Source organism: Nothobranchius furzeri, chromosome 5 (assembly GCF_043380555.1).
Source record: "Nothobranchius furzeri strain GRZ-AD chromosome 5, NfurGRZ-RIMD1, whole genome shotgun sequence".
NCBI lineage: Eukaryota > Metazoa > Chordata > Actinopteri > Cyprinodontiformes > Nothobranchiidae > Nothobranchius > Nothobranchius furzeri.
The window spans coordinates 34,879,271-34,906,588 of record NC_091745.1 but is presented as its reverse complement, the minus strand read 5'-3'; the positions used below and the strand labels follow the sequence as shown (position 1 = coordinate 34,906,588).

The window sequence follows — 27,318 nt, the reverse complement described above, 5'->3', positions numbered from 1 at the left end:
CGTTTGTTTTCTCAAACCATGAACCTTTTTATTAAACGTAGCGTTGGTTTTGTTGGAGGAAAACTGACACAATAAATGCAGACCTCTAAAATGACATTTTACATTTAAGGAGTGAGTTTCTCCCCTGTGCACAAAACAAACGAGTGATATGTAAACCCCCTGGGCATTGGCTCAATTAGACCAGGCGCTTAGCAGATTATAATCATTTGGTGAGGATGACGCGCGGGGCGTAACAGTGTTGCTGCTCCGCTCTCGAGTGTGTATCAAAGCCTTCACTCTAATAGAACTTGTTGCCCGCAGGCAGACATTAATGAGTCCTTTTGTCAAGGTGAAGGAACAGAGATAGTAGGAAAAGCATTAAAGGATGCAGGATGAGAGGGCGTGCATGATAAAAACCACACTGCTCATTTGGGCACATGAGTGATTGTCCTTGATTATGCAGATTAGAGACAAATTGTGTGGATGTGATAGAGACAGAGCAGATAAACTGCTTGGATTTTGTGTTTTGTTGAATTAATACTTCATTGTGCAAACCTGTTATTAAAAACGTTCAATATTCAATTTAATTTATCACAAAATTTTTTTAAGGTAGAACCACTAGATGGGGCTGTTTAGTCATTGCTGCTCTCTGTGGAGAGTGTTATTGCCTCTGTGCTTCGATCATATTATATCTTTAATGCAGACTTTTAGTTTTGCTTCAGATGAGCTACTTTCCATCTGATGCTGACTTTTACAAGATGTGTCTGTGCAAAGAGAACAACCCTAATGCAAACCTGGTGATTCAACACTCATCACATTAAAATCACGTAGCTATAAAAGCTCCAGCAGCCTTTTGTGTCTAATTTGCCGTGCTTTATACACGAGCCAAAGTACAAGGGAAAACACGGGGTATGTAAATGTGATGGCTAAAATGCCTTGTTTTCCGTGCGCCCACATTGGAGCAGCGTTGCTTTGATTCGTCTCCAGCTGTAGGGAATGAGGAAACAATTACGTTGCCACCTTGTGGGATGTTTCCTACAGAAACGGCACCGAACGAGCGTGTTCCTGTTCAGCCGTAAAACAAATGAGATGGAAATGAGCTTGAAAAACAACCACAGGAGCGTTTGTTGTTGATGTACAGTTAAATTAAGCTTTTTCTTTCATGTATGAAGAATGAATAACCTGAGCAATGTCCCACACAGTTACCTCCCTTAACTGCACCAAACTAGTTCATATCAGTAATCCTAGCCAGAACACCAAAGTCTCTGTCCAGTGGTGACCTCCTCTTGTTTGTGTAGCTCTGTAGACACATAATCATGATGTTCCAGCAGAACAAGTGTTATCCAGTACCAGTGCTGTTCCCTTGCTGCTACAACAGTGTGCCTGACAGCGACGATGGGGTGTGGAGATGCTAGATGTGTAAGGTGAAAGGTGAGACCTTGTGTGTGTGTAAGAGGTGAAGAATGTCAGAAAAGAGGTGGAGAAAAGGGAACATGCATGTGCAGAAGGACGTTGGGTGAAAGGGTCAGAGGGATTCTGAGAAGTTTGCTGTCACATGCACGTCTGTTTCCAAACAGCGGCTCTATTTTTGGGAGGAGGAATGTACACAGGCCTCGTGGAAAGAGACCTCAACAACAAACAGTGTGCAACACGGTGCCTGCAGAGAGGTGGACTTGCAGCATCCACACGAAGAGAGAGGAAGAGACATGTTCTTCTGAGAAGACGCTTGGATCCCAGTAACAACACCCGAGGAAGAAGAAGGGAACAAGGTGAGAGTCGTTTTATTGCACGGCTGTGATGGAGTTTTTGATTCACTTCTCTTATGTTTACAAAAATAATTCATGTTTTTATAGTTTTACTTTAAATTAATACATTTCTGCACACACGAAAAGCATGAATGCAAACTTTTGAATTTCAGCAAAACACAAACAAAAATCTCTTCTAGACGTATGAATGTGGTTCAAAACAGATTTCTCTAAAAGTGTTGTTCAGTTTACACTTCTTACAGAAACACACCCCTGCTGGTGAGTAGGTGCAGAAGGGCATGCTGATCATTATAACGAACTATTAGCAAAGACAGCGCGTTGCAGTTTGGTCATTCTGAACAAACTAAATGTGTCCGAGAGTCAAAATCACAGCTTCATCCTTTTTACCCTCAAACAAATAAAACTTAGAGATAAAATAGTTTTATGGGGATTATGGTGCACGCATGTGCTGGACTGTAGTTTCATCTGGTTGACAACAGTTGTTCCAACCTTTAAAATGTCCATCGTATCTCTCCTTTGTCTTTACACAGAATGGATCCATGTGCCGTTGAGGTCCGCCACTATGAGGAGGGACAGCACTCCTCCTCGCTGCTCCTGCGGCTCAACACGCTGAGACAGGAGAACATCCTGACCGACGTGGTGCTGTGTTCAGGTACCACACAGATCCCCTGCCATCGTAATGTTCTGATGTCCAGCAGCCCTTACTTCAGAGCCATGTTCTGCAACGACTTCATGGAGAAACAGCGGAGCAAGGTCGGGGATGACCTCTGCCACCCTGAGCAGCATCATTGACTACGTTTACACTGGACTCATTAGCATTAGCAAGGATATGGTGCTTCCTCTAATGCAGGCGGCATCCATGCTACAATATGACCGCCTTTTTGAGATCTGCTCCCGTTTTCTCCCGTGAAACCAGACAACTGCCTGAGCATGATACGACTATCTGAAATAATGAACTGTAGCAGTTTGAGGGACAAACAAAAGAGATGGCCATGAAGAGTTTCTCTGATGTGTCGACATCTGAGGATCTGCGTGAGCGCTTGTTACAGGAGCTGATGGGGTACCTGGACGATGATAGCCTTTGTACAGAGGAGGAGCAGGTCTTTGAGTCACTTGTTGCATGGATCCATCATGACCCCATATCCAGGCGTGGGGCAATCAGTGATCTTTCCAGGAAAGTCCGCCTCCGATATATCCACCCCACTTACCTCTTTCAGTTCATTGCTAACAACTCTCTGATCCAGTCGTGCACCCTCTGCACTGAGCTCCTCGAATCCGTGAGATGCCTCATGTTTTCCGTTGACACAGCTTGCATCAAAGGAGTGGATCTCAAATCTGTTTGGGTTGCTCCACGGCGTTGCACCTACGATGACATGCTGTTGGTGGTAGGAGGGAGGAAGAACAATGAGCAGACCTCAAAGGAAGCCTTGGTCTTTGATGAGAAGTGGCAGAAGTGGCAGTGGCTCGCCAAACTTCCAGTTCGTCTTTACAAAGCCTCCTTTGTCGCCCTTCACAGCGTGCTGTATGTTCTCGGAGGCCTGACCACAAACACAAAGCACGGCCAAGTGAGCAGAACCGTTTACACCCTCTCTCTCAAGACCAACCAGTGGCGCACTGCAGAGCCCATGTTGCAGCCTCACTTTGCTCACCAGAGTGTCTCATACTGTACATGCACTTCGTCTTCGTCCTGGGTGGACTCGGACCTGACAAGCTCCTAACAGACAATGTGGAAAGGTGAGCTCCTTAGTCACCACGCTGCATCGGTATAAAAAGTGTTGCAGAATGACACCTGCGAACCATCAATCTCTGCAAGTTGTTCAGAGGTACAACAGTATGTTCAACCAATGGGAGCCAATGGCACCAATCCCTGAGGCTGCGCTTCACCCTGCGGTCGCTGCTATCAACCAGAGAGTCTATGTGATTGGAGGAGAGGATGCCATGCAAAACCCCGTCAGACTGATACAAGTGATGCAAACCCTCTGACTGTTGGCTCATTTCTAATCTCACCCAGTCAGCTACTGATTTTATGTCTCTTCACCTTCCTCCACAACAGGTTTACCACATCAGCAGGAACATGGGGTCCAAGATGGAGAACAGAACGGTGAAGAACGTTTCTGCTCCCACTGTAGTTATGGATGAGAGAATCCACATCATTGGAGGTACTAAATAGAGCTGCAATAAGCTGAAAGGCAGAACAACAACAGGAAAACCAAGACGTGCACAAAAGAAATATCGAGTCTTCTAAATACCAGGATTTGTTAGCAAAATGTTTGTTTTTGCTATTGGCACAACTTTAAAATAGTAGGAAAAATAACATCCTCTCTTTGTTTTTCTATTCAACGGTGAGGATTTAAGTCTTGGTAAATGTTGCGACATTCACCCACACATCTAAATGCTTCTGTCACAGGATACACCAGGAGAATGATCGCATACGACACCAAGACCAGCAGGTTCATCAAGTGTGCCAAACTGAGGGAGAGGAGGATGCACCATTCTGCCACCATCATCAACCACAACATCTACGTCACGGGTGGACGTTACGTCAGCGGACACGATGTCATTGAAGACTCGGACACTTTTGAGTGACCCAAAGACAGACACGTGGACATGTAAAGGGAGCTTGCCTTATAAACGGTTTGACCATGGCTTCCTGACTGTGACGTGTCTCACAGAACTGGGCTCAGTCGTGACACAGAAGGGACAAAAACAAATCCCTTTTGTTGTACATTAAAGACCAATCTTTTGTCGTATAGCTGTTTGCTGATGACTATTTGAATTATACTATAGCATTCCTTGAGTGATTTTGTCCTTTCAACCCCCAGACATGTAAAAGGTTTGCTACTCTGCAGCACAGCTTGTTAACCTGAACCCTAACTTCACAAAGGGTGAAAGTGCTGTTTTCAGCCTGTTTTGAGTCAAGAGATTGTTCTTGTCATGTTTGGATCCCGGGGGCTGTTTGGTGTGAGCCTCAGCTCCGAGGCTATGATGTTTGTGTCTGCGGCTCCATTGAAAACTGGTGATGAAAACGTTGTGATAAAAATGTTAACATTTCTTTTACACAAAGATCAGATAAGAGTATCAATCTACCATCTTTAGCATTAGGCTTACGTCAGCCTTGTTTTCTCTGTCATTGCTTAAAAATTTAAAAACACATTTTAATTTGTAATTGTGACATCTCATTTCTCTAACTGCAGCTTTTCATAGCAGTTCTGCCAGCTGACTGTAATTTTGATTACAGACACCTCCTCTAAGTCGGACCCTGATGATGTCCTGTCCACGCACGATGTCTTTCTGTCCAGACATGTTGCTGAACTCCTTATCCTAGTACTACATCTAGTTTAAAACCTCTAACTTGTACAAAAAAGAATGAAAGAGGACAGATTTAGAAAGAAAGAAACAATCTTTTCTGTAGTGCCTCTCAAGATAAAAACCGCGAGGCGCTTCACAAAAACAAAACAATTTAAATGATAAAGATTTTAAAAAATGATTAAAAAGCCTGAACAGGTGAGTTTACAGCTACTTTTTGAATGAGTCATTTGAGCTTTTAAAAATATTTAGGCTATGTTGTGGAGAAAATGACATAATTTGTTCTCTCAACGTTTCACGCTGACATCACCAAGTGCTGCTTTTCCTGAATTTGAGAAAATAGGTTTTTTAAAGCTATTTCTGAAAGTCGTCATTTAGCAACAGCTAATGTTTGCATATCTGAAACTGAAAGACGAGTGAACAAAATCATCAGAAGCAAACATTATAGGAGTTTAAGCATTTCTAACAACACAGAGTCTCTTGCCTCCATCTAACGAGGCCAAAGGAAAAGTGGTTGGAGAGGGCGAGGAAGGCTGGAGAAACTATAGGTGATCTGATGTTATTTTGAGTCACAAACAAGGGCAAATGTTACTCCACGTGATGCCGTGTGGTGTGAGCTGACTGATGTGGCGCTAGAGACAGAGAAACTCAAGAGGTGTGTTTCACAACAGAGAATCTGAGCGAGTGATGAAACTCATCCACGAGGAGCAGCAACAGGTGGATCTGGGTATCTGTGTGCCCAAGTGTGTGTGTGTGTGTGTGTGTGTGTGTGTGTGTGTGTGTGTGTGTGTGTGTGTGGTGGGGAGGGTAACTCGGGACTGACCACCTGTTGTGTCTCATCATATCACAACAAAAACAGGATGAGGTGATCTGAAATAAAGCAACATGGATGATGAGATTACGATTTTTCTCAACGATGCATTTAGTCAATTTTAACAGAAAGTTTACAAATAACCAACTTTGTAAAACAGCAGATTTCAGGTTTCTTACATTGAATGCTCTTTAAGAGGCTCAACGATGATATCATGCTGATATTCTTCTGCTAAAATAAATCATGTTGCAGCTGAACTTGTGTGTAAATGTGTTAAAGTGTGGCTTTATGTGTGCAAATAAACACAAATCTTAAGAGGAAATCTCAAACAGCATCCTGCCACAACCACCTAAGCCCACACATGCACTGACTACACAACACAACCTCAGGTTTGGACAATAACTGTGATATCCGTACAATCTCACTACTCTGTGTCCAACGTGACAAATCAACATCATCACTACTGTGTAATATTTATAACTAAATAATGGCCTGTATTTGATATAGTGCCTTCTAGAGCCCTAGAACCCCCCAAGGCTCTTTACAACACAATCAGTCATTCACCCATGCACGCACTAAATGTTTTAATTTATTCTGTCAGTGTATTCTTTATTCTCTAAAATTGGCAGAAAGAATGTTCACACTCAATCCCACTACGTGACTTCAAATCGAGTCGAACCAAAGTTAGCCAAAGTCAGATTAACGCACCTAGATTATGTGGTTCAGAGTTTAATTGTTTGGGCATTTATTTGTTTAAGTTGGGCCCAAACTGCTCTGAATGCAGCGAGCACGCTGCTCTGATCCTGTTACAGGGTTTAAAGCAGAGGTAACACAAGAAGCTGCACTTTAGGACATGAAAAAGCCAAAGATTTTATGAAATGATCTGGTCAACTTAATGAAATATACAACTGAGTAAAGTTTAACATGATACCACCTCCGAAAATATAATAAAGGTATGTGAGGTCACCAAGCAGCTGAGAGGACCGGTCGTGTGTCTCAACAAAGTCTGTGATGGATGTTGTTTTTCTAAACCTAACCAAGAACAACGACAGAAATCTCATAAAATACCCGGGTCATGCTCCAGCTATCGCTGGAGTGAAGGAGGGAAAGACGCCTCTTAGGAAAACAAACAGTATGTGACGTATCCATGTGGTTTTAATGCAGTTCAGATTGATGACCAGAATTATCCTTGCTTCGTCTGGACTAGCCGCATCTTTTAATGATATTGTGCCACAAACCAAGTTTACTTTTCCAGGACCCGGACTCGTTGTGGTGGGATTGAAGCTCAGCATTGCCATCTACTTTTAAGAGCGTCTAAAAGTTATTGCTTTAATTCTCTCCTTGGAGTCATTCAAGTACATTTACCTCTGCTGGTAGTTCTGTTTCTAACCGCACGTGATTTCTGATTAAACACCATCAATCGTACAGTGAATAAATTCAGCTGAAACCAACAGGTCAGAGGTGAACCACTCAGTGAGCAGGCATCTGCTGGGACTTTCCAAGTCACCATGTAGCGTAGCTAGCTCCAGGAATAGAAAGACTTGGGGACTTTTGCTGCCATATTTATTACTCTACACTCAAGGAAGTCACACAGAAACACACTTTCAGCATTGCAGATCCACATGCCTCAATGTCACTTTGACTTTCTGTAATAAAACTATTTTCACACGAGTCACGTCTGCAGGAATAATCCTGCTGACCAGTGTGTTGTTTTGTCCTCATTGTGCCCTGTTCACGCTGCAAGATTTAAAAATTTGTTTGCACGATTTTCAAAACATGAGAAACCCTAGCATGTGGAAAAACCACAGAAATACTAGTTTTGGTATTACGGTGTGTGCTGCGAGTCACACGGGAAAAACTTCAGACAAAATGATTTGCCCTAAAAACCACAACCAGGATCTTGAACTCCCCTTCTGACAGTATGAAGGATTTGCCAGAAAATTAATGCTATTAAAGTTTTTTGTCATGTGTGGTGTGTTAAGAGCATCCTGGTCTGCTCATAAGTATGTTGGGTTATTGATTATTAAGGCTTCAGTATAGGGGTTTCCTCCTTTAAGTAATTATGTATGATTTTAGAACTCCGTAAAAGTGATAGTCTAAGCCTGGGGCACGCCGGAGACAGATGCTCAGCGCCCGTATTTTAAATAGAAGCCATCATAGTTAGTGAGCATGGCTACACGGGGAGCGCAGCGTCCCAGAAGTGTTGTGCCGCTCTGAGGATATGTGCCAGTTCCATTTCAAGCTCGGTTGCTCGGCTAGAGGTGCGTATTTGTGGACAAGAGGTGTTGCTTTCGGGCAAAACTACAGAAGCTGGGATAACGAAGTGAGGTGCCATTTATTTTCCAGCCTCTAGTTGGTGCCATTGGGTTAAAATAACTTCTGGATTTCTGCTTTAATCTGGACTTTCAAACACTTTGGATTTTCTTGGTCGGTTTTTGAGACCAAACGTGTTGAATGTGATTGAATGAATGTGATGTCTAATAAGAAAACGAGCTGATGGAAGCACGTGCACCCTCCTTCTCTGCCATGCTTGTTTATGTTGAAGTTTGATGTCTGACGGAGCAGTGTTTGTGTAAAATTGGTTTGTGTGTGATGGGTAGTTTTTACACACCGCACATTGTAGGATCAAACTGGAATATCCGTGATTTTTCATTCCTGTGTCTGTCTTCTCTCATGATTTTTAAATCATCTGACAAAATTCTGCTGTAAGGCCTAACATAACACACACACGGCAGGAATATCATTTAAAACTATTTTTAGGGCCATTGTGGTAATTGGGTGCATCCTTAAAATGGACGGGAAAGGTTTAATTATCTTGCAGTGTGAACTGGAGCTTAGATGTCCACACTTTAGTGCAGCAAACAAAAACCAACAAAACGCTAAAGTTACAGTAGTTATAATGTGTCTGGTAACAGAACTTAACTGTAGCTTATAAGAGAAAAGAAATGAAATGACTGTGAGGTAGACTATAACTGACTCTGCAGCACAAACCCCACATTAGTCACATGTGCAGCTCTGGTCATGCTGAGCAGCCCAGATGCTCCACAGCGTATGCTGGAGGTGATCTGAAACTAGTCTGCTGCTCCACAGAAGAGGAGCCACTCCGTGTGCACACTGTGCCTCATGTCCTGACATGTTTTGCTGATTGTGTTTCATGAGTTATGAAGAGTGGGGAAATCTCCTCTTACTTATTCTGGCTTGTTGATGACATTAGCTGGACTTAGCTGAAGACGAAGCCACCTATCGGTGTGATGTATGTGGATTTGGGTGAGGCATTTAAATCTGTTCCTCTTTGATCACTTTTTATCTCGTGTCCAGATTGTTGATGACAAAGCCAATCTCCTGGGGGATTTTTAATACAGCACAAGGCCGAATAACAGTAGGAATACTATCAACGCCATAAACAGCTCAATGAACTCGTCTACAGAAGCTTCACCAGATGAATGTGCAAACACACTTAATGATGCTGATAGGATCTGCTCCAGTGCTTGGACAGGACATGATCCTTCACAGCTCTGGCTCAAATCAACTCAAACACACCCTCCAACAGATTACCTAGAACAATCAGTGTTGATTTGGGGAAAAATCATTTAAATACAGTGGTAAACCCCTCCTTCTATGTTCAGTTCACAGAGGATCGAGCCTACACCTCGGGAAGGATCCAATGCACTCGGGCTGTTTACAATTGCAGAAGTGAAAAAGAATCATGACATTAGAGCCACATTTCTGAGGAGCCAAATATTTTTTTTAACTTTAATTTCCACTAAGGCAGATTCTCAAGAGCACACGACCCTTGAAACCTTGACAGAAAGCACATCACCTGATGTTTTTCATACCAACATATTTAAACTTTGGTGAGAAATGATGCCATAGCCATTAAAACTAGAAAACACCTGGCAGGGCACTGACACGCTCAGCAATGACCACATTAACGTTTAGCTCAGCACATGTAAAACTGCCTGAGTTCGAGCTAGCTTTGGGCTTGCTAAGGTTGATTAGGCTTGTTAGCCATCTTGAATGGAGGTGACCAAAAGGTAGCCAGTTATGCACCTTCAGTGAACATTTTCTGTTTATTTAAAGTCCACCCATTGGTTCATGAGGTTTGCTAACAGACACCGTTAGCTGTTTGGTAGAGGGACACAATTAAAATGTGTTCCAGCTGTGTCTCTCGTGTAGATACTCAGTTACATCACACAGGTTGGTGGTATTTCATTACTATGTTCATTTTGATCAGAGCTATTTTCATTCAGGGGTAAAAGTCACATCAGCTTGTTGATGATCTTTGTTACCCCTCTGGTGCAGGTGAGTTAGCCCTGATTTAAAATAAAAATGCCTTGCTCGGGCTTTAACCCGCTAAAAGATTCCAACACGAATGTCAAAGGTGCCCTCTGTCTTTAACTTTCCATGACATGAGACGTTTTCATCCCCTCCAAGCTCTTTCGCAACACTGAGGTTGATAAACAAAGCCACGTGTTGGGGACAGGATTCCTGAGTGGGCGGGGCTTGTGCGCTTCCGGGTTCTGAGTGGGAGGATAAAAGCGAGCTGCGCAGTGTCAACACTCAGGAAACTAAAGCGCTTCAGGGACGTGACACTCTTCATTAAACGCGTATTTAAAAGGTTGGTTCGTTGGCTTTAGAGCAGCGGCCGAGTCAGAATGCCTTTCCTCGGACAGGATTGGAGGTCACCGGGTCAGAACTGGGTCAAGACCGAAGATGGGTGGAAAAGGACAGCAGCAGACGGCAGAAACAGCAACAACGTCTCCGCGGAGAGGTGCGTCGTTCTGTCCAGAAGTGTTGCACTTTAGAAACGCGCAGCTGCTCGTTTAGAGGCGCGAGAAGGATGGATGGGTAAGGGGGAGATGAAGAAAGGGAAGTGGGCCTTCACGCTGGTTGGTTTTTGCTGGTTGCTACATTTCCCTCGCAGGGAATCGCACAGCTATTAATAACCCAACAACAAGTGAGAGGATTAACAAGCGTCTGTCCCAGCCTCTATAGTAACTCTCCTCTCACCATGACCTCAGGCGTGATTAGGGCTGTTTACCCCTCAGAGCTGAGGATGGCACATGTGTTTTACCTCTCAGAGCTGAGTAAGGCACATGTGTTTTACCTCAGAGCTGAGTAAGGCACATGTGTTTTACCCCTCAGAGCTGAGGATGGCACATGTGTTTTACCTCTCAGAGCTGAGTAAGGCACATGTGTTTTACCTCTCAGAGCTGAGTAAGGCACATGTGTTTTACCTCTCAGAGCTGAGTAAGGCACATGTGTTTTACCTCAGAGCTGAGTAAGGCACATGTGTTTTACCCCTCAGAGCTGAGGATGGCACATGTGTTTTACCTCTCAGAGCTGAGTAAGGCACATGTGTTTTACCTCTCAGAGCTGAGTAAGGCACATGTGTTTTACCTCTCAGAGCTGAGTAAGGCACATGTGTTTTACCTCAGAGCTGAGGGTGGTACATGTGTTTTTATTTCTAACAGCTGAGGTTCTGATGGTGCATGTGTTTATGCAGCTTCTGCAAAGTCAAAGAGGCAGAGAGCTTCAACAAGGAGAACCTGCTGTTCTCCCTCAGCTATGATATGGCTGCCAGAAAGAGGAAGAAAGACCTGATGAACAACAACAGCAAGATCCCTTGTGAGTCTTCACACACACACACACACACACACACACACACACACACACACACACACACACACACACACACACACACACACACACACACACACACACACAACACACACACAGTTGCACAACGTGCACGGACACTTTCTCAATTGGAACGTTTCATTAATTTGTCCACGTCCTGTTTGTGGTGCATGCTCGTGCATTAGTCTCAGAGCTGATGCTGTGTAACGAGAGCAGCAGCAGCAGCCACTGATGGAGACACTTGATGTTTCCACAGATTTCCACAGGGAGAAGTGGATTTATGTTCATAAAGGAAGCACCAAGGAGGTAACAATTAGTCTGATATCCAACTTTTCTGATCTAATGCAAACACCGTCAGACTGCTCCGTGCTCTTGTGGACGATTGCAATCAAATACTCTGATAATTAAATTCTCCCAGCGCCATGGTTATTGTACACTCGGCGAGGCCTTCAACCGCTTGGATTTCTGCAGCGCCATCAAGGACACCAGGAGATTTAATTACGTCGTCAGAGTGAGTTCTCGTGCCTTTTCTTCTCTTTACTCTGAGTTGGTGTGTGTGTGTGTGTGTGTGTGTGTGTGCGTGCGCGCGCGCGTACGCACGCTTCTGGGACGGTCTTATCAAAACTCTCCAGACAAGAACCCCTCAGTGGTGACCATATGACCCAGTAATCAATCAAAGATACTTTACTAATCCCAGAGGGAAATTGGAGTAATGTGTGTTTTAATCTCCAAGTTGAATTTAAACCACTAAACGGACGCATTTAACGTACATTGGTCTCAGGATCAATCTTTTTCTTTAAAATTTGATTTTTTTTCCCTCCTGCTACAATATAATGTGCGATCTAAACCCTGGCTCTCTTCCACATGTTCCCACATGTGACTGTGAGGTGTCCGTGACAGCCGTGTGGTGATGTGTGACCACCCCAGGAGGGGGTTTATGAAACCAGACCTGATGATTGTCAGCTGAATCTGAACCCCAAACACACACACACACACACACACACACACACACACACACACACACACACACACACACACACTGTCTCTGATTAACCCCTCGGTTTTCCGCTCACACTCCATGCCCGTTTATTTTGGACTTTCCAGTTCTCTAATCAGGCAGGATTGTGTTTTTAATTTTTCTTGCTTTCATTTGAAGAAACGGGTCCAGAAGCTCCGCATGTCCTCACACACCAGTTTGGTTGTAATCTGGTCTAATTTTGGGAGGTTTAGATTTGCTTCTTGTCGCAGATCCCAGCTCATAAGTGCAGCGAGGTGCGTTAAGGCCAAAACAATACCACAATGGAACACTAGCTTCTCGCCGTCTGATGGCGTTTACGGGATCGCTTGACTCCATCTCGATTACACATATCAGTTTCTTCTTCCTCACCTGCATCAGTGCCTCCCCCCCCACTATCAGTCAAAGAGACGTAATCGGTACGTTAAACTTAACTCCAACTTTTAGAAGCAGAACTTTATGTAATTTTGACATCCAGTGCTTCTGGAAAGCGTGCGAGCCACATGATTAGCTTTGAGGTGTAGCTTAGTGCTCAGCGGGAGGGTCTAAAAGTAGAAGTGCCGTTCTGCCCGACTGCTCTGCAGAGATGGGAAGCTGCTCAAAGAAGGAAGGGTAGAGGATTAGGGAAGAAAGGAGGGATGAAACCATTCAGAGAAGCTGGAAAATCAGGCGTGGATAACCAGAGGAAAATGATTTCTTCTCACCGGATCAGAGGGAATCTCCTGGATCCTACAGATGATGATGGTAGCTTTTGTTCTCATGACTCACTCTTGATGGCTCACTTTAATGTCTCCATGATGTCACAGCATCTGTTACATGCCCTCCCATCTCCTCCTGTGACCCCCTGCTTTAATGCTTGCCAACAGCACACACACACACACACACACACACACACACACACACACACACACACACACACACACACACACACACACACACACACACACACACACACACACACACACACACACACACTTTCTGTACCATGATTCAGCTAGTTCACATGACGGGAGATCAGGAGTCAAATGATTAAGTTTATTTTTGGCAGCTTATGTTGAGATGGTTGTCCAACACGTCTCCTGCAGCTTCTTCTCCCCCTGTAGAGGTGTGTGTGTGTGTGTGTGTGTGTGTGTGTGTGTGTCGGGGGGGGGGGGGGGGGGGGGTTAAAGGTTACAGACTTAAGGGCTCTTGTCAGCTGAGGAGTAACAACCAGGTGGAGCGTCGCCAGCATAATGTTTGGCGTCTGCACAGCGAGTGTTTTGCAGGAATGCGGCCGAGCGTGTGCAGTAACGGGACAGTGGAACAGAGTCTCGGCAGCTGACAGGAAGAAACTGATGTTTTTCTTTTCATGTCCTTTTTGTTTTCTTCTGCTGAAGCTGCTAGAGCTTATCGCCAAAGTCCCAGCTCCCCTCGCTCAGCGGAGTGGCGCAGAAGAACTACATGAATATTCTGGAGAGGGTTGTTCAGAAAGGTGAGCCTCGTCGCTCTACTACATCCACTCCTCTCATTGGGTCATGCAAATTTAGTTTTTTAGGAAAGGCGTACTGCTCTTGCAGGATTCAGTTTGGTTTCATCTAGATATGACCAACAGACATAAACATAGGCAAGGACGTAATTTTCTCTTTAGAAGTGGGGGGGGGATCTTTACAATATGTTCTAATGGGAAACCGGCTTCAACACAAACGGTTGCTTTCGGCTTGGTCCTAGAGCTCAACCAGTGTCAATTTAATATAGCGTAATATTGTTTTTGGATGGTAAAAAGTGCAGGGGTCAAAACTTGACTTTGGAAAAAGTGGGGGGACATGTCCCCCCTGTCCCCCCCCCCCCCCCCCCCCCCCCCAAAAAAAATTACGTCCATGAACATAGGTGATTAAAGGCTAGTGAAGCTGTTTGGATCTGCAGCTTTGGCTCTGTGAAAGCCCCTGACGGTCACCAGACCGCTCTACACGCCAGAGCATAAACCAAATGATCCTTCTACTAAACAGATTCAGGTTGTTTAGGTAACGCTATGAAACCTCGTGGACAAATATTATTAGTGCAGCAGAAAAGATGGCAGCCAATCTTAAACATTTGGTTTGATAACCTCACTAATCTGGACCCCCCCCCCCCCACACACACACACACACAGTCCTGGATGACCAGCAGAACGTCCGTCCCATCAAAGAGCTGCTGCAGATGCTCTACGTCTCGCTGTGCGGTCTGGTTCAGGACATGGGCAAGTCCGTCCTGGTGGGGAACATCAACATCTGGGTGCACCGCATGGAGAACATCCTGCAGTGGCAGCAGCAGCTGGACAGCATCCAGATCAACAGGGTGAGCATCTGCCCACACCACAATTTCTCGAGTACTTCAGTCGTGACCATTTCTGTCCCTGCAGCCCACGTCCACGGGCATGGCTCTGACCGAGCTGCCAGCCAGCCTGCAGCTGAACATCATGCAGCGTCTGTCGGATGGCAGGGACCTGGTCAGTTTGGGACAGGTGTGTCCAGAGCTCGGGAGCCTTGCTGAGGACCGCCTGCTGTGGAAGAAACTCTGTCAGTACCACTTCACAGACCGACAGGTGGGTGGAAGGCTATCCAGGAAATAATCGAGCACGTTTAAGTGTTTTCTGTGTAAAGGTTATTAAAAAAAATCACTTTAGATTACACCCAGAATGGCCTCAGTTTCTCCAAACGGAGATTACATCCTATAGGACTGATGAGCTAATGGCTAGTCTGAGAACAGTGTTTAAAATGACCGGTTCCTGCAGTGTTCTTCTATAAACCTTTACAGTAAAAGTGACACCAACATGATGCCATGTGTCTTAAATATGAGAAACATTATCGTGCCTGGTGCCTCCAGGGGTCACACGTCTGGCCGTGTGGTGCACAGGTTTTACAACTTCATGTAGAAACACTTAAATACCCATTATTATTAATATTAATATCATAAACTCAACCTCTGTTTAGTGCTGGAGAAAATGAAGACGCTGCTATTCTGGGTTGCATCTTTTAAAACCGTCTCTCTTCTTTAGATCTGCAAACGTCTGATGTTGTCGGATAAAGGCCACCTGGAGTGGAAGAAGATGTACTTCAAGCTGAGCCGCTGCTATCCTCTCAGAGAGCAGTACAGCGACACGCTGCACCTCTGCACACACTGCCACATCCTTTTCTGGAAGGTACGACGCTGGCCTTAACCCTCCATCACAGCAGATGTGAAACTCAAACGCTCCCGTCCTTAAAGCTGCACCTAAAGGGAAAAGCAAAGGAAAACAGGCGCCTGACATGAAACTAACTAAATGTTTATCTTTGCTCCTAGGACACGAATCACCCCTGCACAGCCAACAACCCAGAGAGCTGCACCACCGCCCTCTCCCCTCAAGACTTCATCAATCTGTTCAACTTCTGACGCCTCGGCCCCAGATGAGCTGCTGTACATATGGATGTTGATGTTTCTGTCCCAGGAAGGTCCTGGATGTAGGTTTAGTCTTGGTGTGACGCAGGCGGTAGGACGAGGATGCAATTTTCGAACGTCTGTGAAGGGTTCACCTGTGAAAGGGACTGAATGTGGTGAAAGGGATGCAGGTGTGTGCGTTTAGTCTTCGGTGTGGTTTCTGAAGCCACTCCTCTGTTTTCCTCCTGTTAGGAGGTTTTTATTTTGACTTTAGAGGCGAGGAAGATGAAGTTGATGGGATTAAATTGCAGAGCGAGGCCTGCACACACGGGGAGGTGCAATATGTTTAATGTACATATTTTATTTTATTTTATTTTTCGTGTTCTGGGATGGCCGAGAGGCTCCTGTTAAGCTGCAGAAGTAACCCAGATGGAGGATCTGATGTTCTGACTTCTGTTATTTTTTATCACTTTTATATGGATTTGATAATTTTTTTAACCATTTTCTTTCTATGGCTGTAATTACAGCAGCACCTGTGTGTATTATTATTACCAAAGATTTGTAATGAGAGCCAGCATAAGCACGGTGTATTGTGAGACTTAAAACAATCCTGGTACCATCTGTGTCTTGCTGCCACCCGTTTAACTCGGATGCAGTTTTTTTCCTTCATAATTACAACGAAGTGTCTGATTTACACTTTTCCAGGCTGCTGGAAGCAACGTGTTTCTGTAAAAGCCTCCTGCATATTTTTTTACACACCCAGCTGATTGTTTACGTATTTCTTGGAACTTTAGACAAGTGGTTGAATTTGTTTGGGAGCAACGGGGTCCAGCTTGCCTGGATCGGCTCAGATGCTGCTGTCTGTACGTCCCCACTATGCAGTCTGTCTGTTTGGTTTAATAAATAAAACAAAATATTCTAAAATGACGTTGTCACTGATGTTTAAGATGAAAATGATCCTGCTTTTGGTCTTTGACACTTTATAAACTCTTTTCTGCTGAAGGATTCTTGTTTCATGTTATTTTCTGCTCATGTTGCTGCTGTTGCACCTAAACGTGTCCACTGAGGGACAAATTGTGGTTTTATTCTGCCCTCTGTTGGACGCATGATGAATTGCACCAGCACTCAACATTGTCCTTTTAAAACAGCAACAGAAGAAATGAAAGGAATATGTTTAGAAGTGTAGAGCTGCCACCCACACAAAATAAAACTGGAGCAACATCACGTTAGAACATTTTAACTTCAATTCAAGTTTATTTATATAGCGCCAAATCACAAGTGTCTCAAGGCACTTCTCACAGGTCATTAAACCAATCAGAAAAAAGTAAGGAACCCAGCAGGTTGCATCGAGTCACTGACTAGTGTCAGAGTCGTTAAAGCAATCCTCATACTAAGCAAGCATGCAGTGACAGTGGAGAGGAAAACTCCCTTTTAACAGGAAGAACCTCCAGAGGATCCTGGCTCAGTATAAGCAGCCATCCACGTGATGGAATATTGTGTCTGGAGTTAGGATCATCTAAAACAAGCTTTGTGGTTTTACGTGTGTGTGTGTGTGTGATGTCCAGGGTGTAACCAGACCACAGGACCAGCTGATAATGAGCTCAAACAACAAATACTTTTATTTATTCATTTTAGTAGTTTCAGCAAAAGCTGCAGCCAAACATCATCTGATGTTAAAACCAAAATAAAACACAAACTGAACTCATTTTATGTAACATGGACAGAATAAAAGCAGTGCATTTGTTTTAAATAACATCAAATATTATGCAAATAATACCTATAAATACATTTAGCACATAGGTGCACCATGGCACATACAGCACTGCCCTGATGGTCAAGATCTACATAGGTAGCATCTACGTTTGGAGTCATGAGACCGTCAGAGGCTTGCCACTTCTCCGGGAGGAGGGGGTTTAAGGCCATTAGAACTCCGAAGAATAGTGTGTGTTTGTGTGTGTGTGAGGGAGAGAGTAACCCGCTTTTCCCTCTCAAAAAATCTGTTTTACAGAGCGGCTGCTTTCAGGTAGAAGAAATAAATAAGAGAGGCCAGTGTTGATGGTGGAGTTCTCCTTTTAGATCCGTTTTTATTGTTCTCTTTTAAGTTTGTTGCTTATTGATGAAATTGTCCCAAATCTTGGACGAGCCGCCCCCTTTTGCATTGTTCACCTTTAAGATGTGAGCTGAATTTGGATCTAGAGTTCTAACTTTCACCAACATCTAGCTAAGGTGTCTCTCCATCATACTGTTAAACCTACTGGGTTAGGGAATGCAGAATGCAGAGCAACGAATAAAGCTATGGTTTGAAGCTAGTTTGTCTGCTTAGATGGACTAAGTGAAAAGTCCTTCCAGACATCGCAAGAAGATCCAAAGATGCTGAAAACTCGGGTGGAGCTGAGGAGAGCAGACGTTCTTGAAGAGTCAGAGGCCTGAGCAACAACAGAAAATAAAACAGTGTAGTGAGAGCCGTAACACTTGTGTGTTTTTGAGATTAAACGTAGCTTTCTCATTTTTCTGATGCAGCAGAAGAAACGTGTGAAGGAGAGCAGAGAGAGGAGTTACCGGCGTTAGTGAATGTCACAGAGATGAACGTTCCCTCTCGGAGTTCTGAATAATCCACTCAATAGCGTCCCACCCCTGCAGGTGCACACAGAACAGAGCAGCAGGTCAACCCCAATCCTCATCCCTAACCAGTCATCCGCACCATCGCCACGACGATCAGAGTCACTGAGACGAAAACAAGCCTACACACCAGGAGGACCTCACTGTCACAGTAGACTGTAAATAAATAAATAAAATCTAAGTAAATAAAAACAATATTTATTTATTTTTAATTTTATTTAATCACATATTTAATTTTCATTTTCTCATTTATATATTTATTTCTTATTTTCCTTTCACATTTATTTAACATTTTATAATTTTATTTCCACATTTATTTATGAATTTCCTGTTTTATTTCCTCACTTTAATATTAATTACTTATTTCTGCAGGAAGAGTCCTCCATATGACACCGGCTGGGTCTAAATCTGCTGCTGCGAGCCGCGGCGGGAGTAAAACACAGACTTTCCTACAACAAAGTCCCTTTCAAGCAAAGTCCTTCTGTATTAATGATTTCAAAATGAATTAAGGAGTAAAACAAAACAAAGGAAAGGTTTGGTCAGGATTCTGGGAATTCCACAGCTTTTCCTCCTCAGTGTGGATGTGTAATTTTCATAATCAGAGTGCTAGGTGACTGCCGACTGTCCAAACAGGGAGTCTAAACATCAAGATATAATATAATATGATGAAAATCTGGCAGGACTCAGTCTTTGCTTTAATGAACGTGAAGAAGCGTAAACCTTAACCTGCAGAATGCAGGAGAATGTTTGAGTTTTCTATTTTATTTGATCTATTAGGAAACATGCTGGTCTGCGTTCGCAGGTAACGAGGCCACGGTGAAGCCTCTCTGTGCCTCTGCACACGTAGAAGATAATCATATTCGATTTGCAGCACCTTCCGGGCGTTGGCGGACATGCTCCGGACCATCATCCCCTCCAGATAACTGCCCAGACTGACTCCCTTCACTGTAATGATGGCTTCCTGTGTCAGGACGGTGCTGGGGAGCAGCAGACAGAGGAGGCAGAAAGGACAAGAACAAAATAACGTGGACAGCTCTTATCAAATCAGATGAAAGAAATAATAATAAGACAAATGAACACTTACACCTCAGGGTTTTGTGGGTGTGGTCTGTAAACAAGCCTCTCGTCCACTGATATGAGGTTGGTGAGAGTTATCTGGGGGATAGAGATACTTATTTACATTTAAACTGAAAGCGTGCTTCACGGTTTAAATTAGCTTTTGACTCACATTAGATGAACACAACTCCATCTTTTTCTGGCTGGGGTCGACTATGGAGAGTTCCTTTACATAAGTCTGAGTGTGGTTGGTTCCCAGTATCTAAAGATGGAAATGAGCACAAACCAATCAGAGAAGGTGAGCTTACCTCCATTCATGTTGATGACACACAGCACAGAGTTTTTACGATACATGTCTGTTTATGTGTGTTTATACACATCCCAGCGTTTACCACTGACCGCTCGTACGATACCCGGTAGCCCCCACTCTGTGCTGAGGAGTCTGTGGCTGTGGAGGCGACCCTCTGAGTCCAGACTGCGGTCCAGAACGTCCACCCCGACCACGTTGGGGTTCATGGGGTTGGGGTATTTTCTCATTGCAGCCTTGATCACCGTCTCCCAGGGGTAGCTGCACTCAAAATCAGAACAAAACATCAAACCAGCAGTAGGGTATGGTGGTGGCAGTGTGATGGTGAGGGACCACGTCACCCTATAACCCATTATTCAAATGGGATTAAAGCGGAAACACACATTTAGGAGCATCAGCTTGTTTGAGGTCAGTTAATGAAATGGAAGTTTTAATCTTTAACATCATGCTGACTCACCTGAATGCATGTTCGGTGCTCCAGATCTTCATTATTAGAACGGCTGTCCTGGCCCTAATCCGAAGCTACATCTCCTCACCGGACTGCCTTCATCCTCATCACCACTCACGGAACAAGTTGTTCGAATGAGGCCTGGGATGTGTCAGCGAGATGATTCCAGAGGAGCCATCTCCGCTCGCGCGGGCATGTCGGAGTCACGTGAGGACAGAGACGTTTCCCGCTGATACACCTGTCTCAGCGACAACTGGCACAAAACAACATTTAACGGACAGATGAGAGTTGGGAAAAGAGCCGGTGGACCAGAAACGCCGATAGTCAAGATAAATGTCCAAGGGCGAGAGGTTCTCGCTCAGAGTTTCAAAATAAAATACCTTGAAGTAATTTTAAATCTTACATTTTAGCCGTATACATTCATTAGGCTGAACAGTATTGCTTGATTAAATATCACTATCACGTTTAGCTCCAAATGTAATTTAATTTTAGCTATTAAACAAATTGACGGTGATTTTACGACAGTGAGTCATCCAGGAACCGTCCACAGCCATCTTCACTTCCGGTGTTGCGCCAAGGTATTTGAATGTGTGGTCTTGTGTCGGGAGCGCGCATGCATTGAAAAAAAAACATTCCAAGCGAGGACGCATCAATTTTTTTACCAAGTAGACGCCAAATATTGCTGGGATTGATTTTACTCATTTTCTTTGATTCGCTGAAGCAGAAATAACCAGAATTGCGGCTGCGCGCGCACTCCTGCTGCAGCCGTTCCGATTCTGGCACGACACCTGTCTCTTTTGCGTCAGATGCTGCTGATGCTTCGCTGCTGCATCCGCCTCCATCAATGTGCATGCGTGGAGCATCTTTGAAGCAAGTTCTCCCTCCCCTTCCTTAGATGTGGAACGGATCAAGTTACCTAAAACTCACAGCACACGGCAGAAGTTGTGTCTCGTTTATTTCAAATCAAGAGCATGTAGGATTCAACCCTGATATTTAATCAGGAAACACATTTTAAAGAAGTCCAAACATATAATGTAAAATTTACAACTGTACAAAAACAACATTAAAAACAAAATAAACAAATAAAAAATAATTTAGCTAATTTCTTAGAATCACATTTTTAACCCAAGCTTATAAATTTTCAGATTAGCTCAGACAAGTATTTTAAGCATGCGTCGTTTGGAATTTTTTTAATGTCCTTTACACGTGTGCAAAATCTTGTTTTATTTGTGGTTTTATTCCTCAAAATCTTCCTATAAAACTCAAGCATCAGCATTACTCATAACTAGGAGGCTGAAATTGAGCGCTAATCATTTAAACAAACCTACATTAATTCAGACCAATACATTCCAAAGCCTCTGCCTGGGCTGCCACCTTACCGTGGTGGAGGGGTTTGAGTGTCTCAATGATCCCAGGAGCTAAGTTGTCTGAGGCTTTATGCCTCTGGTAGGGCCACCCATGGAAACGTGGGTCCCCCTTCCCACGGGCTCACCACTCGTGGGAGGGGCCAAAAGGGTCGGGCGCAGTGTGTGAAGGGTGGCGGTCTGATCCTCGGCTACAGAAGCTGGCTCTTGGCACATGGAATGTCACCTCTCTGGTGGGGAAGGAGCCTGAGTTGGTGTGTGAGGTTGAGAGGTTCCGACTAGATATAGTCGGACTCACCTCAACGCATGGCTCTGGCTCTGGAACCAGTTCCTTGAGAGGGGTTGGACTTTCTACCACTCTGGAGTTGCTCCCACTGAGAGGCGCCGAGCAGGGGTGGGCATACTCGTTGCCCCCCATCTTGGTGCCTGTACGTTGGGGTTTACCCCGGTGAATGAGAGTGTAGCCTCCCTCCGCCTACGTGTGGGGGGATGAGTTCTGACTGTGGTCTGTGCTTATGCACCAAACTACAGTTCAGACTACCCACCCTTTCTGGAGACCTTGGAGGGGGTGCTGGAGAGCGCTCCTTCCGGTGACTCCCTCGTTCTGCTGGGGGACTTTAACGCTCACGTGGGCAACGATTCCGGTTCCTATCGATTCCCGATTCAGATTCTTTGAAGACATGACATGTTTTACATGAGCCAGCTAACCACAGGTCCTACTTGATGAAATAATCTTAACTTCAACATAAATTTTAACTCTATGAATAATAACATGTCACAATGACGGGCAGGAGGTTTGAACCCAAGATGCAGAACACCAGATCACGCAGACAGGAGTAAAGAAATACATTCTTTATTCTTTAAGGTGAGGCTTAATCCAGCAGTTAAAAAGACAAAAACTGAAGTTTCACAAACAGGAGCAAGGACTCAGGCAAAAACACCGGAGGACACAGAACAGCTCAGACATATACAATGGACCGACAAACACTGAAGGACAAGACAGGGGTTTTAAACACAGAGGGAGGTGATCAGGGGAACAGGTGGCAGGTGTGCATAGTGAGAGCTGGAGGGAAGGCAGGTGAATACAATAATCTAATTGAAACAAGCAGGATGACAGAAAACCTTACTTAACCTATAATACAAGGATTACACAAAACCTAAAGACTGAGGGCCAAAAATAAACAAATAGACGGATGAGGGGACTAAATTAAGATTGACTAGGAATGGGGAATGATTAGAAAGACACCTGAGGGAAGTCTACAGAGGGCTGGAGATAATAATGGGACACAAGAGAAAAACCTGGAGTGGGAACTGGAGGGGCTGGGGAACAAAGGGACACAGAACATAACATAACATAACATCACCTTCATTTAGACAAAATCATGTTTTGGAGAAAAAAATGAAAAAGACTTGCAGCACAACCAGTGTGTTTGTTTCTGACCACAACCAAAGTCTGGAAGAAGCCTCTGGGATGAGAGGCTAAATGTCTCCAACATATCCAGAAACGCCCAGCTGTTTTCAGCTAAAACTCTCAGGATGATCATGTCCAGGATGACTGAGAACTACACCTCCATGCTGCAGCAGCTTCAGTCAGAACAGAAACTTAAACGTAGCTGCTGTCAGTAACAATTTAACAGTTTTAAACATTAAATCTCTCAACAGAAATAGTTCAGAAAGGAAATCAAAATGTTCACAACATTGTGAGTGATTTATTATTATTATTATTATTATTATTATTATTATTATTACTATTTATTGTGGCAGAAGCTGGTGTGGTCCACCACAGAGAAGCTGCTCTAGCATGATGACTTTAACTATTCTACAGGTTATTGTTCAGCCTTCTGACGCTCACACACACACACACACACACACACACACACACACACACACACACACACACACACACACACACACACACACACACACACACACACACACACACACGAGTGTTGGTGAGCGGCTGTGTCTGACTGCTGATGCTCCGTGTGTGTTTTTATTTCTGCACTGAGACAAACTCTCCTCACACCGTCCAGAGTTTGTTCTTTAAAGCTTCTATTAAATCCACTGTGTTGACGTATTTTAAAAGGTTTTCTCTACGCTGCACGGAGTAAAAGTTTAGCAGACGTGTTTGTTTATATCTGGGTGGGGGGAAGGGGGCTCGGTGCTGCACACAGACAGCTGGTGTGATCAGCTCTGAAAAGCGTTGATCACAATTTGCAGATCACTTATTTTTCACGGAGATCGGCCGCGGATTCCTCTTCCGTCGGCATTCTAGGAATCGAAGTAAAAACTTTGAATGATTCCCGGAAAAACTAACAGTTGGAACCGGTTCCAATCGATGCTCGATGCCCAACCCTAATGATTGGCTGGTCTGATCAGTGGGAACATCCCTGGTTTAAATGTTTTTAATTATAATTTTTTTCTTTGTCCACTTGTTTTTGTGGCAGTGCTAAATGTGCTCAGTTGAAGGAACCATAGAGTAATCCTCCACACTATGGACACAGCTATTGTTACTCTGGGACACTCAGACTGTTCATTTAGGATCAGCCACATCTGTTCCTGCATGAACTGGATAATGAACATGAGTATTTGATTCCCTAGTAGATTTGTTTCTTCTGTGTGTGTTGGTTCACCAACCACTGAAGAATGATTCATTTCTCAGACGTAGTTTTGTGTGTTTACTCTTGTTCTCAGACAAATGCAGATTTCAGAAGCATTCCCACCGTCCCCTGCTGTCCAGACTCCTGCATCAGCCAGGTTCATCCGAAGGTTTTAACAACAAGGAGGCCAGAAGAGAAGAAGCTCCAGAGCATCATGGACATCACGGCTCATGTGAGTCTCAACATTAGTTTAAATATTTAGATTTGATCTAGATGATTTGTTACATCAACATTAAAACCTTGCTTTCCCACCCTGGACCAGAACAAGAGGATGCTGACTCAGATCTGAACATGTTGTTGATGCGCCTCAGTGTGGAGCTCAACCAGGACTCAGGGTTTGTGGTGAATGTTAGAAAAGTTTCAGTAAACATATAAATACTGTAAACAATGACATTTAGTTTGTAGAGGTGATATGACAGACATGATAGCCATGTTTCCTCTGTAGAAGAAGACACAACGGCTCGGTCCTCCCAGCTGTTGTCTCTCCATACAAACTCGGCCCTTTAAGGACTTTGCTCAGATGTCAGCGTATCACGACTGCTTCTGCAGAGTTATGTCACTGATCAGTGCCAGAGGGTGTCCACGAACATTATTAACATTAAAAACTTTATTCTGTAGAATTATGGTGTACTTTAACCGAGTCGGAGAACCGGGAGAGCCACTGTTGGATGGGGCGTTCAATGACTAGAAGAAGAAAAGAAAAAGTGAATGAATAATAATTCAACAGATACGTTGACTTAAATGTAATGATGTATTTAACTTTCACAACTTTAACAAAGAACCACAGTTCTGCAGAACATCAGATGCTTTTCTGAGATCTTTAAAAGGTTTTATTTCTCTTACTTTGAAAAACAAACTAAATGATTGTTTGTGTAAAAGTAGGTGCTGCTGTGTTTGCTGCTCGTGTAAAAGGAAAGGAGGGATGAGGTCAGAGAGACGAGTGCTTGCAGAGCTTTACCAGAAATGGATGGAGCATTGTGGTTTCCTCACTTCTAACAGAGAAGCATCAGGCTAGCAGGAGCTGCTCACATCTGGGTTCATCTAGCAGAACTTCTAGAGTTAGCAGATGATGCTCCTGAAGCTCGCTGCTTCTGACTCCCAGATGTCACCTCACGGTCGGTTGTGTGTTGACAGAACCTGCGGGAACATTGTTCTCTAGATTCATGAACATCTCTGGGTTCATGATCTACATGATGAATGATCCACTCTTGTAGCCCCTTTCAGAGTCAGAGGACTCCAAAGCGCTTTACCCTGTAGCCACAGCTGGCCTGGGGCACACTGACAGAGGCAAGGCGGCCGAGCACTGGCACCTGGCACTACCGGTCCCTCTGACCACCAGCAGCAGGCAAGGTGGGTTAAGTGTCTTGCCCAAGGACACAACAGCAGCATTCTCTGGTCAGAGCTGGGATTGAACCTGCAACCTTCTGATTACTGGACAACCCACTCAACCTAAACTATGCATTTACATTAATCTTTGCAGTTCTTTTATTTTCTGGGGCACATTTTTCACCATGACTGATCATTTCCCGTTTTCCTGTTGATGTGGCGAGTCGGCCGTAACCATTCTGGTGTGCAGGCTGCAGGAGTGTGCTGTGCCCCTCTCCTGCCAGGTTAAAGCATCGTCCATGCTGAAAATCACTTCTTGAAAGAAACTGATAGTAAACAAAGCCATGAGGTCACATGTAGATGTGAGCTTTGCTGCATTAGTCATATTTTGAAAATTGCCAGACATTTACACTGAAACTTGTGATTTCCTGTCTAGCCCTGTGTTTACTGCAGGAATGGACTTGGCACAGAAGTGGCTCGTGGCAAAAATATAACCCGATCCTATCTTAAGCGGCACAGCGGTCCGATTCTGGGGACCCTCCCCAGACTAAAATGGGTTGTACTTGAAGCAGCGCTGTTCTGCGCTGCTGATGCTTCCAGTGTGAGATAGAGGTTAGATGTGCTGCTTTACAATAACTGTGTTTAGTTTTATCTGTGACAGAAGAAGCTGGTTTAAAGTGAGGCTTCATGTTTATACACTGTGAAATGTGTTTACATCATTAATACAATTTTTACCCTTTATGCTAATTTACTCTTTACAACAACAGATGAGTGTGATTTTGTCTCTAGGAACTAAGTGTTGATGAGGAGTGTGTACTACCATGCTAGTTTGAATAAGCAGTTTTTTTTTGTGATCCATGTAGAAATCTCATTGTTACAATAAATAATGTTGATTCAACTGGAGTCTTTATTTTTCTTTCACTTGAACAGAAGAACTGAAATTTGAGCCATTTGTGCATCTAGATTTTAAAATGATTTTTATAAATAACTGATCATATTTTATATTACATTTAGATAGTGTGGCATAAATCTGCTGTTTTTATTTAACAAATAGTTTTTTGATAAAAAATAAAACTCTAAAACAGTCAACATAAAAGAAATAACCTGCTTCAGGTCAGCAGGCTGTTGCTGTCATGTAGGGTTAGTGTTAGCTAAGCGAACGAGTAAGTATGTGTGTAAAAAGTCTGTCTGGCCAAAATAATTCATTAGTCTTCATCAGCTTGAACACCATGATACTGACAATGTCCACATGATGATCGTAACGTGGAGCAGAAAGCTGAAGAGCAGATGTAGCTAACTGTTGAAGCCTCACAGGATAACCCACAGACAAATGTACGTAGACGCCTCGTGGACTGGCGCTGTCTATTGGAGCTGTCGTAGTGGCCGGCCGCCATTTTAGATGGGTCTCCATTTGCCTCCGGTGCATTCTTTTCTACTGAGGAGGTGTTTACCCAACTAAAAACTGCACAGAAATGGGCACAGTTGTTTACTCTGCTTCTGCATCTCTTTTTACAGTCACTGCTGTTCTGCATTGACAATGGAGAGTGAGGAGACCCATCTAATATGGCGGTGAAACTGTTCCAGTGCCCAATTGGGCATCTACGTATTCATATCTATGGGATAACCCGCTTTAAAATCGAGTGAACCCC

General features: G+C 44.0%; 3 protein-coding genes across 3 annotated transcripts; 2 read left to right on the top strand and 1 right to left on the bottom strand.

Moving 5' to 3' along the window:
* Positions 1-1,606: 1,606 nt before the first annotated feature.
* Positions 1,607-4,705, top strand: LOC107378780 (kelch-like protein 38). Its single transcript, XM_054740381.2, is given in 10 exon segments — positions 1,607-1,748; positions 2,276-2,500; positions 2,502-2,647; positions 2,650-2,721; positions 2,724-3,409; positions 3,412-3,479; positions 3,569-3,710; positions 3,799-3,904; positions 4,153-4,327; positions 4,329-4,705. Coding segments are annotated over 9 exon segments (1,767 nt in total). The 5' UTR covers positions 1,607-1,748; position 2,276; the 3' UTR covers positions 4,477-4,705.
* Positions 4,706-10,406: 5,701 nt separating this feature from the next.
* On the top strand, positions 10,407-16,397 carry LOC139070089 (F-box only protein 32-like). Its single transcript, XM_070551730.1, is given in 10 exon segments — positions 10,407-10,633; positions 11,369-11,490; positions 11,759-11,808; positions 11,921-12,013; positions 13,894-13,911; positions 13,913-13,988; positions 14,646-14,830; positions 14,895-15,077; positions 15,531-15,674; positions 15,815-16,397. Coding segments are annotated over 10 exon segments (1,077 nt in total). The 5' UTR covers positions 10,407-10,517; the 3' UTR covers positions 15,905-16,397.
* A 1,412-nt stretch (positions 16,398-17,809) lies between these two features.
* On the bottom strand, positions 17,810-20,498 carry LOC107378782 (PRELI domain containing protein 3A). The gene is made up of 7 exons (XM_015949179.3): positions 20,329-20,498; positions 19,964-20,132; positions 19,737-19,826; positions 19,593-19,663; positions 19,383-19,485; positions 18,449-18,523; positions 17,810-18,315 (listed from the first exon to the last, which is right to left on the bottom strand). The coding sequence occupies exons 1-6, from the start codon at positions 20,358-20,360 to the stop codon at positions 18,464-18,466; spliced, it is 525 nt and encodes a 174-aa protein (XP_015804665.1). The 5' UTR covers positions 20,361-20,498; the 3' UTR covers positions 17,810-18,315; positions 18,449-18,463.
* Positions 20,499-27,318: the final 6,820 nt, after the last annotated feature.

Coding starts and splice junctions, on each gene's coding strand:
- LOC107378782 (XM_015949179.3), bottom strand. CDS start 20,360: ATGAAGATCTGGAGCACCGAACATGCATTCAG. Junction 20,133..20,328: donor AGCACCGAACATGCATTCAG/GTGAGTCAGCAT, acceptor TTTTGAGTGCAG/CTACCCCTGGGAGACGGTGA. Junction 19,486..19,592: donor CACCCACAAAACCCTGAGGT/GTAAGTGTTCAT, acceptor GCTGCTCCCCAG/CACCGTCCTGACACAGGAAG.